At 53.2% G+C, this 14,930-nt stretch overlaps 1 protein-coding gene across 2 annotated transcripts; it reads right to left on the reverse strand.

Moving 5' to 3' along the window:
• Window positions 1-637: 637 nt before the first annotated feature.
• LOC135892957 (cytochrome P450 2A13-like) lies at window positions 638-10,639 on the reverse strand. 2 transcript variants are annotated; one of them, XM_065420736.1, is made up of 10 exons: window positions 10,460-10,639; window positions 9,776-9,896; window positions 9,584-9,628; window positions 7,560-7,709; window positions 5,169-5,329; window positions 4,683-4,859; window positions 4,084-4,225; window positions 3,302-3,489; window positions 2,163-2,304; window positions 638-819 (listed from the first exon to the last, which is right to left on the reverse strand). In XM_065420736.1, the coding sequence occupies exons 1-10, from the start codon at window positions 10,637-10,639 to the stop codon at window positions 638-640; spliced, it is 1,488 nt and encodes a 495-aa protein (XP_065276808.1). The 2 variants fall into 2 exon arrangements, with proteins under 2 accessions (XP_065276808.1, XP_065276807.1); XM_065420735.1 differs by lacking the exon at window positions 9,584-9,628 and having other exon boundaries at window positions 9,734-9,896.
• Window positions 10,640-14,930: the final 4,291 nt, after the last annotated feature.

Here is a 14,930-nt window from a genome sequence, read left to right on the forward strand (position 1 = left end):
TTGACAGGAAAGTCCCTCCCCCCAACCCTGCTCCCCAGGGTGGCTGGACACTGCTTCCAGCTGGGAGCCGGGGTGAGAAGCCCGAGCGGCCCCTGCCTTGTGAGCTGTGAAATGGACAAGGCTGCCCGGCTCCTGGCGGGGAGTGGGCTGGGGGAGGCTGAGAAGCCCCAGGAGACTTGCTCCTGCTTCCGGCGGGGAACAGGGAGCAGAGCAGGGGGACGGCCGGTCGGGAGCCTGTGGGGCAGCTGGGCTCCTGGCAGGGAGCTGCCAGCGGGGCAGAGAGACCAGGCTCTCAGCCCCCCACACTGCCCCTCTTAGGTGGGGGAATGTGTCCCAGTGAGGGTAGGGTGGACATGCACCATGGCTGCAAGTCGGCTTCCTATAGGTCGAGTTAGGTGTGTCGTGTAGACGAACCCTCAGAGACAGTGTCTCATTAGGGGAGATCTCGTTCCCTTGTGCAGCCGGAAACCAGCCGCCAGATTCCCCCAGGAGATTCACCCCCTTGGCTCCTTCTTCTGATGGGCCCAGTTCTCAACATGATACATGGCCGGGTCGTTCCTTCCCCATCCCCAGGTTTCTCCCTTCCCCTCCCTCCCCAAGGCTGCCCCCAGAAATCCCGTCTGGCTCCGCGGGGCTGCTAGCGCGGGACCAGGCACATCTCGTAGCTGCGGGGCAGGGTGGCGAACCCGACCAGCTTCGGGGAGATGTCGATGTCTTTGGGCTCCACGGGGGAGCGGAAGCGGAAGTTCTGCAGGATGCTGGAGAGGAAGAGGAAGAGCTCCGTGGTAGCCAGCATCTCCCCGAAACAATACCTTTTCCCTAGGAGAGAGGACAAAGGAGGCATCATGGCCCCGCCGGAGCAGAGTGCCAGGGCAGGTGAGACTCTGGGAGGGGGTCTCATCCCTTGTTCAAACAATGCCCCAGTCTGGAGCAGTGGGGATTGCTGGGGAAATTGGGTGCCGTTCATTTGAAGATCTATAGAGGGGGCAGCCGCATGACATTGCTGTGCTGGGAGGGATTAATGGTTTTCGTCAGGCCCGACTTTGATGGATAGGCACTCACAGGCCTGGTTCAAACCGATAGGTGCTCTCAGCACTGCAGCTGGGCGAATAATGGAGTTTTCAGAAAAACTGGAAAAAACATAGTTTCGCACCGAACTGAAATGAAACTGTTCGAGATTTTCGTCACATCGAACGGTTGGAAAAAATTTCATCTCGGCTCAACTGAAACGTTTCGTTTTGACTCAATCCAAGTTTCGATTGAGTCAAAACGAAACGTTTCGGTCGAGCCGAGATGAAATTTTTATCAACTTTTGGTTTCGATTTCCATTGTTTGAAAAATTTTTGACTTAAAAAACGTGAGAGGAAATTTTGAAACTCTAACTAGTTTCTCACTGAAAAATGGAAACGTTTGGTTTAGGAAAGGTTGCAACGTTTTGACTTTTTCAGAATTTTGGCTTGTTTTTTTCCTGACACAAACAATTTGGCGACATCGATGTGAATTTGCGACGTGGTCGCGTCTCGCCGATAAAGGGGCCAGTGAAGAATTTCCCGCTCCGCCCTGTTTAACGATACTGAGCTGGGATGGACGGCGAGGACCCAGGACAGAGAAATAACACACTCAGGACCCAGACTCTCTGGCCAGAAGTGCCCATTGGGATCATCGAGTCTGACCTCTGCCCCCCGCACACCATTCAGTTTCACCCAGTTCCGCAGTGAGCCGAGCAACTTGTGTCTATGGGACATTTGTGTGCTCTTGAGCGACCAGTTCTGTGGCACACAGCTGATAATTACCCCAGGTGTGTCCGTCGGCCTCACCCGAGGTCAGGGTACCTTTGTGCTAGGCGCTAGACAGACCCACGGGGAGAGACGGTCCCTGCCCCAAATTGCTCACAAGGCCCCGATTCCCCACAGGGCTTCAGCGCACACCTACCCCAGAGTGTGTGTGAACAGCCCCCTTGACCCCAATGGAGTGACACTGATTTACACCGGCTGAGGATCTGGCCCCATTGACTCCAATGGTGTGACACTGATTTACACCGGCTGAGGATCTGGCCTCACAATTCTCTGTACGCAGGGTGAGGTCTAGCAGCGGGCGGCTGGGCCAGGCCCAGATCTCGCTGCTTGGGACACTCGGAACCGAGTTCTGCGGGGGATTCGTACCTATTGAGAAGGGCACGAAGGCGTCGCTCTTCTTAAACTGGCCGTTCCCATCCAAGAAATGGCTGGGGTCGAAGGTGTCGGGGCTGCTGAACTGCGTGGGGTCATACAGCACGGATCCCAGCATCGGGTACACCTCCGTCCCCTGGGGCAAGAGAAGGCGACAAACAGCAATGCTTAAACGCAGATAACCCACAGTGCGGATGTTGGGGCACAATTCAGGGTCGTCGTCAGCCACGGGAGGAATTTGCAGCAAAAGCAAATATTAAATTGCAGGAGCCTGGTCAGGCCACAATCCGACGTTCACGTCTCGGCACGTGTCTCCCAACGCCCTCTGCTCTAGCTACTGCCCTCTGCTCCTCCCAGAGCTGGGAAGGGAACCCAGGAGTCCGGACTCCTCCTTCTCACCACGGAACCATGCTGCCCCTGCGGATTAACACTGAGATTGCGAGCTCCATGGGGCAGCGTCTTTTGTGTGTGTTTGTACAGCACCGAGCGCGGTGGGGTCCTGGTTCGTGACTGCGGCTCCTCGGCACGATGGGAATACAAAATACAACGAATAATAATACTGGGCCAGGTCCTCAGCGGCTGTGGCTTTGTTGATGTACACCAGCAGCGGCGCTGGCCCATACACCGTACCCAGTGTGAACCTCCTGGCTTTCCGTACCCACCGGGTGGGGTTTAAAATGGCACTAGAAGTCAGGCTAAGGGTATTTATCCACATCGATGAGTGTTATTATTAGGTGTATTACGGTACCCCCCCAGCTGCGATCAGGGCCCCGTCGTGCCGGGCTCTGGACAAAGGGAGTGATATTCCCTGTCCCAAAGAGCTTCTGGTGTAAATAGAAAAGTGTTGGGGAGTCATTCACGCCATTTCTTCATTTAACATGTGGGGGAAACTGAGGCACGGGGCGATGCCCTAGATCACAAGCTGAGCTAGTAGTCGAGCTGGGAATAGAAACCAGGTCTCGTGATTCCCAGTCCGGTGCCGTGCCCACTAGATGACCCGACTTCCCAGAGGCAGCATCGAGCCCGGTGCACCGCCCTGTCTGCGGCACTGCGCCGGAATCCAGAGCAAGCGACAATGCTGAGCCCTACACAGCCATGGGGCGGGGCGGGGGATAGACGCCCCAGGACCCTACCTTGGGAATAGTGTATCCCCGGAACTGGGTGTCCCTGGTCACCCGGCGCGCCAGGCCCATGGGGATGATGTCACAGAACCTCTGGAACTCGTGGATGACGGCGTTGGTGTAGGGCATCTGGCTCCGGTCCTCCATGCTCGGGGTGCGGTTCCGCCCGATCACCCGGTCGATCTCCTCGTGGATCTTTTCTGCGGAGACGTCAGCACAGCTCAAAGGGGGGCCTCGTGCTGAGGGCTCAGTGTGGGGCTGGCATGGAGCCGGCATACAGCTCTGTGGCCACCTAGGGACACGGCCAATTCCAGCAAACTTCCCGTGGGAGCTGAGATCAGGATCTGGCCCTAACCCCATTGCAGTCAGGGGGTGACTCTGGAGTGACCCCGGGGAGCTGAGATCAGGATTCGGCCCTGCCCCATTGCAGTCAGGGGGTGACTCTGGAGTGACCCCGAGGAGCTGAGATCAGGATTCGGCCCTGCCCCATTGCAGTCAGAGGTTAACTCTGGATTGACCTCGGGTGAATAGAGGTCAGAATACAACCCCTGGAATTCAGTTGCCATAGCCACACTGGCCCGGCTGACCCGGTGTTCCCTGACCGTCGACTTCCTTTGTCTCACGATGGAGCGACACAGACAGGACACAAACTCGCTGCCGAGCTGTGACTGTCCGGCCCCATCCAGAGCTGGTGTAAAGGGAGGAACCGCCGCTGCCCTCAGCAGAGTCCGGCTGATTTACACCAGCTGAGGATCTGGCCCTTTGCGTTTCCTTTGTCCTCCCTTTCCTGTTACCTTCGATCTCCGGGTATTTCAGCAACAGCAGGAAGCCGTAGCGCAGGGTGGTGCTGACGGTCTCCGTCCCGGCGAAGAAGACGGAGAGCGCCGTCAGAACAATGTTCTTCAGGAAAAACTCAGAGGAAGGATTTTCCTTTTCCTTTAACAGACCACAGGGGAAGAAAGGGACATTTGAGAGAACTCCGGGGATCAGATTCCCTGCACTCACAGCTGCCAGCTGGGAGCAGGGCCCCCCCGGTCAGGGTGCTGCACAAAAATGGAGCAAAAGACAATCCCTGCTCCTGGGTGCTTACAGTCTGAGAGGATGGCTCTCCATCCCCATTGTATAGGTGGGGAAACTGAGGTACAACACAATGCCGTAATTTGACTAAGGCCACCTGGGGGGTCAGAGCCCGGATCGCCTGAGTTCCAGCCCAGTGCTTTCCTCAAAGCCCGTTGTTCTTCGCTATCTGTGGGGCTCGATTTCTCTGCCCCAGAAGGTTTGAGGCCTGAACTGACCCCATTACCAGTTGAACCCCTGGTTACAATCAGGCCGTTTGGTCTCTCAGGCCTGATACTGACCACGCTGAGCTGTCCCCTCCAGCTATGGCCAGTACCTGCTGCATTTTGACCAGGAAGCAGTCGATGAAATCCCGAGGGGAGTTGGGGTCCAGGGTCTCCTGGTTCGCCTTCACCTTCCTCTCGATGAACTTCTCCAGCCCCGCCAGCTGCTTGAACGCTGCGCGCTGGGGGCCGGGCAGGTAGCGCATGGTGTCCGAGAACATCTCGTAGAGCTGGGGGGCAGGGAGAGCAGAGACCCCACTGAATACGGGGTGGGTTGAGAGCTGATCTATCCATCCCCGGACACACCCCTCTGTCTGTCCATCTCTCCCCATTCACACTGTCCATCCCCCGACATTCCCCTGTATCTATTTCATACCCATCACTGCAGGTCCTAGGTTTTCCTCTTCGCTGCCCTCCTGACGTTCTCGCATCCCCCTCCGCTCCCCTAGCTAACCAGCGCTCCCCCAGATCCCTGCAGCCCAGGGCAGGCAGGTCTCGGAGCCGTGGGACGTGGCCTGGGATGCCCCAACCCGGTGTACCTGCCCCCAGGCCGTGGCGGTGAAGCGGAAGCTCTCATTGATCATGTGGAGCAGGGAAATGAACTCCTTGTCCTCGTAGTCAAACCGGTCCCCGAAGACCACGGAGCTGATGATGTTGGACACCGTGCGGCTCAGGAAGTAGGTGGGGTCAAAGGGCAAACCTAGGGGGGTAAAACCAGCGTTGGGTGGGGCACAGGTGAGCCGGGAGGTTGTGCCTCGGACCGTCTCCCCTCCATGGATCCCACAGCCCCCCCCGAGTCACTCCTGTCCCGCCACCTGCCGTCTTCACGTGTGTGTCAGCAGGGGAACGCTCCTGCTATGGCGGGAACTTTTCTGGCACACGGACTGGCCACAGGATCCAAGTCCTCGCTCCCACTTCCTTCACCCTCCCACGCAGCAGAGTCCTCGTAACCCTGACAGGGCTGGGCACCGGATTCTGGGGGGCTGCACCCTGACTCTCATCGGGGTCACTTCGGAGAGGGGCCAGGGTGTCCCCACGGCGGGGTTCTCGCTCCACGACCCACGGATCCGAGCATTACATTCAAACCAAATCCAAACCGTATTAAACACCTGTAAGACCTCAGGTGCAATGGGAGAGGTAGGGAACAAGGACCCCGACCCATGGGCACGGGGACATTGCACCCGGCCGGCTCTGGGATGGGAGACCAGTTCACCGTCTTTTCCTCACCTGTCCCAGGCCCTGTCTCTGCTGTGGTGGCCCCGGGTTGGACCCCTGCTCTGGCGGTGCCCACCCACTCAGACACCGGGTGGCAGGACTCTTGTCCCCAGCGTCGCCCCCGCATTTGGGTCACGGCCCCCCTCTGAGTCCAGCCTGCAAGATCTCTGGTCTGGCGACATCTCCCTGCCTGGGGCCCCACTGGCTCTCCCCAGCCGCTCGCCATGCTTGGCTGCAGGGTTACGTGTGGCCCGGCCGGTGCTTCCTAGCCCGGCTCTGGCCCCGTGGCTCCCCTTGCAGCTCGGCCCCGGCTCCCCCGCGGTGCGGCTGCTCCAGCTCCCCAGCGCTGCCTCCAGCCCAGCTGCTTTCCCCTTAGCTCTGCCCTCCTCTGCTTCAGACAGCTCCGGCTCACATGGAGGATGGACCCCCCGGGCTCTTAACTCCCTCATTGGCCGGCCTGCCCTGTCAATCGGGCTGACCTTGAGCAGTGGCCTCTCCCCATTGGCCTGGGGGACTGTCAGTCTCAGGAGCTTTATTTCTCATTGGACCTACCCCTTTCTTTTGGTACTGGGAGAGGGCCACCATAAAACGCACTGAGCGTCAGTGGGGGCCGACGGTGCCCCTTACACCTGGCAGAACTGGACCTGGCGGGTCGGCCCCGCAGGGCCATGCAGAGGTGGCGTGGGGGAGAACTAGCCCAGCCCCCGTGAGCCGCCGGTTCTCTCCCTGGCTCTGCCGCTGTCTGAGCCCGTCACTGGGAACGCAGCGGATCCCAGACGGACCCCAAGCAGCGTGTGGTTTACGGGAGTGTCAGCAAGAGATCAGCACACCCAAACGCAAGCCTTAATCCGCAGTTCCAAAGTTCTTCATCCGATATTGACAAACGCTTTTTCTGCCTAGCACGGAGATTCGTTTGCTGGCCCAGCTGTCTGTTTATCTGCTCGAAATGCTGGCCCAGCTATTTGCCTGGCTGTTCCCCTTCCCTGCCAGACACGCAGGCAGCTTTTCACATGTCCTGACACCTCAGATACACAGGCTACATAGTACATCCTATGGTGGCGTCCTGGTCACACAAGTAATCAGGCAGAGCAGGGGTTTGAGCCCACGCCTCCTAGGCTAGAACCCCACTCGCTGGCCTGCGGGGTGAGCACTGCCCTAGTCTGTGACTCAGTTTCCCCACCTGCACAATGGGCTTTATGACACTGACCATCTTTACAAAGGTGCGCAGGTCAGAACCTCAGCTGGTGTAAACTGGGGTCGAGGTCAACGGAGTGATGACAATTCACACCAGCTGGCGGTCATGCCCCATTGACTGTAACGGAGCTCTGGGCGGTTCCCACCAGCTGGGGGTCTGGCCCCATTGACTGTAACGGAGCTCTGGGTGGTTCCCACCAGCTGGGGGTCTGGCCCCATTGACCCCAATGGAGCTCTGGGTGGTTCATACCAGCTGGGGGTCTGGCCCCATTGACCCCAATGGAGCTCTGGGTGGTTCACACCAGCTGGGGGTCTGGCCCCACTGACCCCAATGGAGCTCTGGGCGGTTCCCGCCAGCTGGGGGTCTGGCCCCATTGACCCCAATGGAGCTCTGGGCGGTTCCCAGCAGCTGGGGGGTCTGGCCCCATTGACCCCAATGGAGCTCTGGGCAGTTCCCGCCAGCTGGGGGTCTGGCCCCCGACTCCCTGGCCCCCGACTCCCTGGCCCTGGCACCGACAAACCTTTCGTGCCCCGCAAGGCTTCCAGCAGGAAATGAGCCTCCTCCAGGATCCGCTCCTCGATGCTTCGCTTCCCCACCCCGAAGTTCCTCAGTGTGGTGATGGAGAACCGGCGCAGCTGCTTCGCCCTCTCCCCGTTGCTGAAGGCCACTCCTGGGGCGGGGAGGAGCAAGGAACCAGACCGTGAGGCAGGGGGCCCGGGTGGTGTACTTCAAACCGCGGCACAACGCAATCAACCACTAGGGGACGCTAACGAGAACCCTTTCCGCAGGCCGGTCCTGCCCTGAGCTGGGATGCGGATTTATTTTATTCCCTGTATCGTGGGGGCAGCTGGTGGCCGGGATCCGACGGCATTAGATGCTGAACAAACATATAACACCGAGAGCCAGTTCGTGCCCTGAAAAATGTGTGGGGGCGGATCTCTCTCCTGCCATCCATCTCCACCCTCCGAAAAACAGAGGCTAGGGACACCATTCCTTACCCATCCTGGCTAATAGCCATTAATGGACTTAACCACCATGAATTTATCTAGTTCTCTTTTAAACCCTTTTATAGTCCTAGCCTTCACAACCTCCTCAGGCAAGGAGTTCCACAGGTTGACTGTGCGCTGTGTGAAGAAGAACTTCCTTTGATTTGTTTTAAACCTGCTGCCCATTAGTTTCATTTGGTGGCCCCTAGTTCTTATATTATGGGAACAAGTAAATAACTTTTCCTTCTTCACTTTCTCCACACCACTCATGATTTTATAGACCTCTATCATATCCCCCCTTAGTCTCCTCTTTTCCAAGCTGAAAAGTCCTAGCCTCTTTAATCTCTCCTCATATGGGACCCGTTCTAAACCCCTAATCATTTTCGTTGCCATTCTCTGAACCTTTTCTAATGCCAGTATATCTTTTTTGAGATGAGGAGACCACATCTGTACGCAGTATTCGAGATGTGGGCGTACCATGGATTTATAGAAGGGCAATAAAATATTCTCCGTCTTCTTCTCTATCCCCTTTTTAATGATTCCTAACGTCCTGTTTGCTTTTTTGACTGCCGCTGCACACTGCATGGACATCTTCAGAGAACTATCCACGATGACGCCAAGATCTCTTTCCTGATTCGTTGTAGCTAAATTAGCCCCCATCATGTTGTATGTATAGTTGGGGTTATTTTTCCCAATGTGCATTACTTTACATTTATCCACATTACATTTCATTTGCCATTTTGTTGCCCAATCACTTAGTTTTGTGAGATCTTTTTGAAGTTCTTCACAGTCTGCTTTGGTCTTAACTATTTTGAGCAGTTTAGTATCAGCTGCAAACTTTGCCACCTCACTGTTTACCCCTTTCTCCAGATCATTTATGAATAAATTGAATAGGATTGGTCCTAGGACTGACCCTTGGGGAACACCACTAGTTACCCCTCTCCAGTCTGAAATTTACCATTTATTCCTACCCTTTGTTCCCGGTCTTTTAACCAGTTTTCAATCCATGAAAGGATCTTCCCTCTTATCCCATGACAGCTTAATTTAGGTAAGAGCCTTCGGTGAGGGACCTTGTCAAAGGCTATCTGGAAATCTAAGTACACTATGTCCACTGGATCCCCCTTGTCCACACATTTGTTGACCCCTTCAAAGAACGCTAATAGATTAGAAAGACACGATTTCCCTTCTGATGGAGCAGAATTCCCTGGAAACCCCGTGTTCCTTGTCTGCCCCTCCTGCACGTTCACGTGTCTTTGAGGTCTCCACATTTTCATTTTTTATCCCCTCGTTTCTTAACTTCAAGGAGGTTTTCACCGAAAACAAATGGAAACGACACCGAATGAAATGTAGAAGGGGAGGGGATTTTATTGGCTTTCCGCCCCCTTCTAAAGGAGAGCTTTTGCCCTAAAAAAATTGACTTTGGACCCACTGAGACATTCCCCTTGCGTAGCCTGGCACAGCTGAGCGGTGGATCTGTCTCTGGGAGGCTGGTCCCTGCGTCGATCGGTGGTTACATAAAGACAACGACTATTTCCGGGATTGCTGGGAACGGCCCCACCCGCCCCCTGCTCCGCTCTGCCCCAAGTTTTGGGCACGTCTCCAGCTGGAGCAGGTCGGGACTAAGTGGATTTTCACCAGCCGCAGCCCCAGCCGGGACCTGCCCACTCTGCGCCCCCCGGCTCGCTCCCCTCCCATGGACGCCACTGACCATAGTCATGGAAGAGCCAGTCGAAAGTGGCTTGTTTCCCGCGCCCGCCGAAGTCCTCGGCCTGGTCCACCAGGGCCTCCTTCACCGCCTGGTAGCCGCACAGCACCACCACCCTCCGGGGGCCCAGGTGGAGGGTGTAGACGGGGCCGTAGCGCTCGCTGATCTGCCATGGAGATGGAGACATCGTGAAACGCGGGGATGGAGCATCAGGGACACACAGAGACACGTGCCCTGCCCCTCCTTGCCCCGCCACAGAGCACCCCCAACCCTCACCTCTCCCCCTCCCATCAACCAACCCCTCCCCATCCGCACCATCCACCCACCATCCCCCCCTTCTGCTCCCCCGTCCCAGCCCACCACCTTTCCCTTCCCACACTCCCCCACCCCATGACCCCCCCGCCCACACCCCCAACCCTTGCCCCTCTCCCCCACACAGCAAACCCTGTCCCACCCCACCCCACCCAGCCTGCCCCTCCTCCATCCCTCCATGCCCCACCTCTACCCCGCCCCCCCGACTACCCCCTGCGCCTCTCCCCAGCACAGCTCCCCCTCCCCAGCTCCTAAAGACCAAGCAGGTCGGAGGCTCTGTGGTAGGGTTGCCAATTTTGGTGGGACGCATTGCTAGAGATGTCATCACATGAAATCATCTTTGATTAAAGATGAAGCTTGAATTCCTGGCGGGTTGGCACCACTGTCTGTGGGGCTCCCCGGGACGGGGCCACCTACCTTCATCAGCGACTTGCGCATGTCGCGGAGCTCGACCTGCAGCAGGTTCCCGAGGAGGGGCAGCGGGGGGGGCCCCGGGGGCATTTGCCCCCGGCCCTGCATTTGCCGCCAGGTGGAGAGGAGCACGAGGCAGGACAGGCAGATGACCAGGAACAGGGCGACGGCTCCCAGGAGATCCATGGCGGGCTGGGACCCCTTGCGCTCCGCTGCCCTTCCCCGCGCTCCAGCCGGCTATATACCCGGCCAGCCGGGCCCTGGCATCGCTGCCTCTTGCACAACCCGCTTGTGCAACTGCGGTTTGGCTTCCCTCCCCCCCCGGGGAGGGCCGGGAGAACAAGGGATTCAGGGGCACAAAGGCTGCAGCAGGGTCACTGTTTGTCCGTCCTCCCGTCGGGCCGCTCCCAGCTTGCAGCAGGGAGGTTTTTCCAGTTTGACTGAACATCGATGCCGGGGGGGCGGGTGAGGCTGGGAAAGCTTCAGCCAAAGACAGGGGGCTGGAAGGAGCCTCCTAGCCCAGCCCCCAGGTAGCGCAGGCCACTTCCCAAACGCCCCCTTCCCGCTAGTTCGCCGGTTCGCGCCCCGCTGCTCCAGAACCTCTCGGCTGGGATGGTGAGAAGCCTCTTGAGTCGTGGCCAGCTCCTGTGCCAACATTGTCCTGTAGCTTCTCCACCTCTTCTCCCTGCCTAGCGTCCCCCCCGATGCATGTGGAGAGGGCAATCGGATTTCCCTCGCAGCCTTCATTCTCCCTAGTAGGGTGAGTATTTTAAAGCACTCAAAACCAACCAACCAGTTTGCCACAAAATACTTTTAAAGAACGCCCCCCCTTTCTCCTGCAGATGCCCCGAAATCAGACCCAGCAACAATTTAAGCATCAAAAGCAACTTTTTAAAACGGTTTTTGCACAGAGTAAAAACCCCAGTGGTTTAAATGCTCAAAGCCACTTTGCAGCAAGTACTTTTCAAGAAACCCACACCTATTGCCTGGACATGCCCCTAAATCACAAACAACTTTAACCATTTTAAACAGACACACAAAACCCCACATTTTGCACAGAGTAAAAATCCCGGGATTTTAAACACTCAAAACCAAACCAACAGTTTGCAACAAAATACTTTTAAAACCCACAAACAATTGAAGCATCAAATGCAGGGTGGATTTGATTTAAATCGAATTGATTTAAATCATGATTTAAGTCACTAGTCAGGAAGACTTGATTTAACCATGGATTTCTACATAAAAGTGCATTCTTGTTGGTTGTTGTTCTTCACAACTCAGAGACAGATGTAGGTTTCATTTTTAGAAGGTACACACTATACATTTTAAAACAATGATTTATTTTGAAAACTTTTCAGATGAGTTTTACAGCTATATCAGAAAATGAATGATTGTTTGGTTATTTCATTTACCACAGGTAATTGAAGCAGATATATATGAAGTCATTGGGAGGTGAACTATCTCCAATTCAATGGGTTAATCATTAATATTTGGAGGATTTTCTTGCCAGGCTGTATTAGGAGGAGAGCATCACCAGACAGACATTTAAATTGTTTTCTCTAACTAAAACAGCAGCTGGATTCTTTTCTTCAACAGCAAACATAATATTTTAACAAAACAAGCATCTCCAGACTTCTTGTCCTTGTCCAGATCTATTCTACCCCCAACATTCTTCTGTTCATTGAACTTTTTGAAACTCTGGACTTTTAGTGAGAGGTCAGGGATCGACTCCATGTACACAAATGTGCAGAGGGACAATAGGGTTGAGGTCTGTTATTTTCTCACCTCTATATTTTATTGATTTATTTATTTAAAAACATTTTTGCTGTTAACAAGCATCTTATCTCTGGAGACACAAATCCACAGTTTGAGAACTGCAAAACTAAGCATCTCTGATGGTCTCTTCTAGACTGAGCACCGAGTCCCACTGGGTAGATTGAAAGATTAACCTAAATAATCTAAACAGAAGCCCCTGGAACCTCATAAGATTGGGTCCCTTATCCATGAACTATTGGAACTCATTTACCAAACTTTTCTTAAACATTACATGAATATATTATCTGATACCATAGAATTAGAATTTATAATCCCTATTCCATGATGAGATATCATTGAGCTATAATGTATCTTAATTAAAACTATCTTTAGATAAAATGCTTTTTGAGGAAAAAACATCAAAAAATCTGATTTAAATTAAAAAAAACAGTTTTTAATTTTTTTTAAAAAAATCATTGATTTTTTCCCACCCTGATCAAAAGCAACCTTTAAAACCATTCGAACACGCACACACCACATTTTGCAGATAGGGTTGGATGTATTCCTGGAGGTTTCATATGATCTTTTAATTAAAGATTAATCTTTACTTCCTGGAGGGTTGGCAACCCATATTTGCAGAGAGTATAAAACCCAATATTTTAAACACTCCAAACCAACAGTTTGCAACAAAATACTTTTTTAAAAAAAAGCCTGTCTCCTGCATATGCCTCTAAATCACCAACAACAATTTAAACCATCTTTTTAAACCACACACACAAAACATATTTTGCAGGGTGAAAACCCCAGTATTTTTAAAACACTCCAAACCAACACTTTGCAACAAAATACTTTTCAAGAAACTCCCACCTGTCTCCTGCATATGCCCTAAATCACAAACAACAATTTAAACCTTAAAAACTACTTTTTAAAGACCCATTTTTTTAAAGCCCCCACACATTAAAAGCCAATTGCAGAAATTTACCTTCCAGCACAAGGTAAAGGGAGGCTGGCACATAGTTATTCTGTCTTTTCCCTAATATGTACTTGGGCCTTTGGGTTAAAGAACAAGCAAAATTGTAGTTAATATTATTCCCTAAATACATCAACCCCCTGTACAACCTGGGTAATACCAGTTTTGTTGTTGCTGCTGTTGTTTTTTCAACATATTGAACACCACTATACGTAACATGGGCTTTTACCTGGCCTGGGGAAACAGCTTGAAGTTGCTGCTGTTCCATGCTAAACAGATCACACGGCAATAAAGACATCTCTCATCATTAGGAAGGACGGCCCGGACAAAGAGCGACGTTATAGTAGGGTGACCAGATGTCCGTTTTCAAAGGGACAGTCCCGTTTCTTGGGACTTTTTCTTACATAGGCGCCTATTACCCCCCACCACCTGTCCCGTTTTTTCACAGTTGCTGTCTGGGCACCCTACATTATAGAATATACATTTCCAGAGTTCAAAAAGCAAGCAACATTGCTGGTCTTGCAGTCCCACAGCAGCCATTCTGGTCAAACTAGCTTCTGTTAGAAGGAGACAGTCTCCCCCTCTCCCTCAGGTTTTCATACCATCCTAACTCTTTGTTTCAAACCAGCGTCCAAGTCTGTAGCTAGCAGGCTGATTTGATCACTACAACTCGGCATTCAGAGCTACATAAGGAATTTACACAGCCTCTCCCCAAACGTTCCCTTTTGTGATCTGCAGGTAAAAATTAAATTGTCTGCACAACTGGGATGCTTTGGGCTAACTTTTAGTGAAAAGACATTTTCCTCTTTTCGGTGACAAAGCAGAACACTGCAGGGCCTTCACACAACACTCACAAAGCTCCTTAGCGCGTCCATGTTCCCTGTCCGGCCTGGGGGGCCTTGCAGATGTCAGGGAACGAACGACTTAGGGTATTTTTTTCATTTTAAATGTGCTTCTTTCCTGCTCAAAGTTCAGGTTTGTTTCAAAATGAAAATGGAGCTGGTGCAACCACAGTAAACACCCTACAAATCCGCGTCGCTTGTAAATGTCTGAGCATTCGTGCGGCACGTTCTGATGAGCCAAGTACGGGGGAGGTTGGTGAACCTTTCCAGCCTTTCGGTTTGGGGTCTGACCCTTGTTTGGTTTTGAAGCTCTATTTTTAAACGTTTAAGGCCTTTGAGCTGCTAGAAAGCCTGAACCCTAGTGTTTTATTTTATTGAATACATTAACCAGAGCTCACCATCCCCACCCACCGATGAGGGCGGGTGAATGCTCAGCAAACCTCATTACTGATAACTAGTCTGTTTAACCTTGGTGGACATAATGACATCTTGACTGAGGTCTACATAGGAGGTGTTTAAATCAAATCCGCTCAAGAGGGTTGAGTCAGCTCTATTGTATTCAAACACACGTCCCAAACATCCCTGATTCATACTGAATATAGGAGCCTTTTCCCCCTTTATTTTAAACACCTTTTGTGTGTCCCCCTCACCCGCCCGCCCGCCCCTGGATTCCATACCCACATTTCAGCTCTTTGCTGTAAATTGCTCTCTGTTCTCCAAGGCCCAACAGCTGGGTTCTCACAAACTCCTTGTATTTAAAAGCCATATGGCCTCAAAGCGAGGTGCCCCATCAACATTTTTCTGTGATTTACGGGCCACGCAGAGCGTCGAACAGAAACCCAGACAGTCACCGGGCATTATGCGAGGCTTGTCCACTGGCCATTCTCTAACTTAATGCTTTAAGATTTCT

Source organism: Emys orbicularis, chromosome 21, assembly GCF_028017835.1.
Source record: "Emys orbicularis isolate rEmyOrb1 chromosome 21, rEmyOrb1.hap1, whole genome shotgun sequence".
In the NCBI taxonomy this organism is placed as follows: Eukaryota; Metazoa; Chordata; order Testudines; family Emydidae; genus Emys; species Emys orbicularis.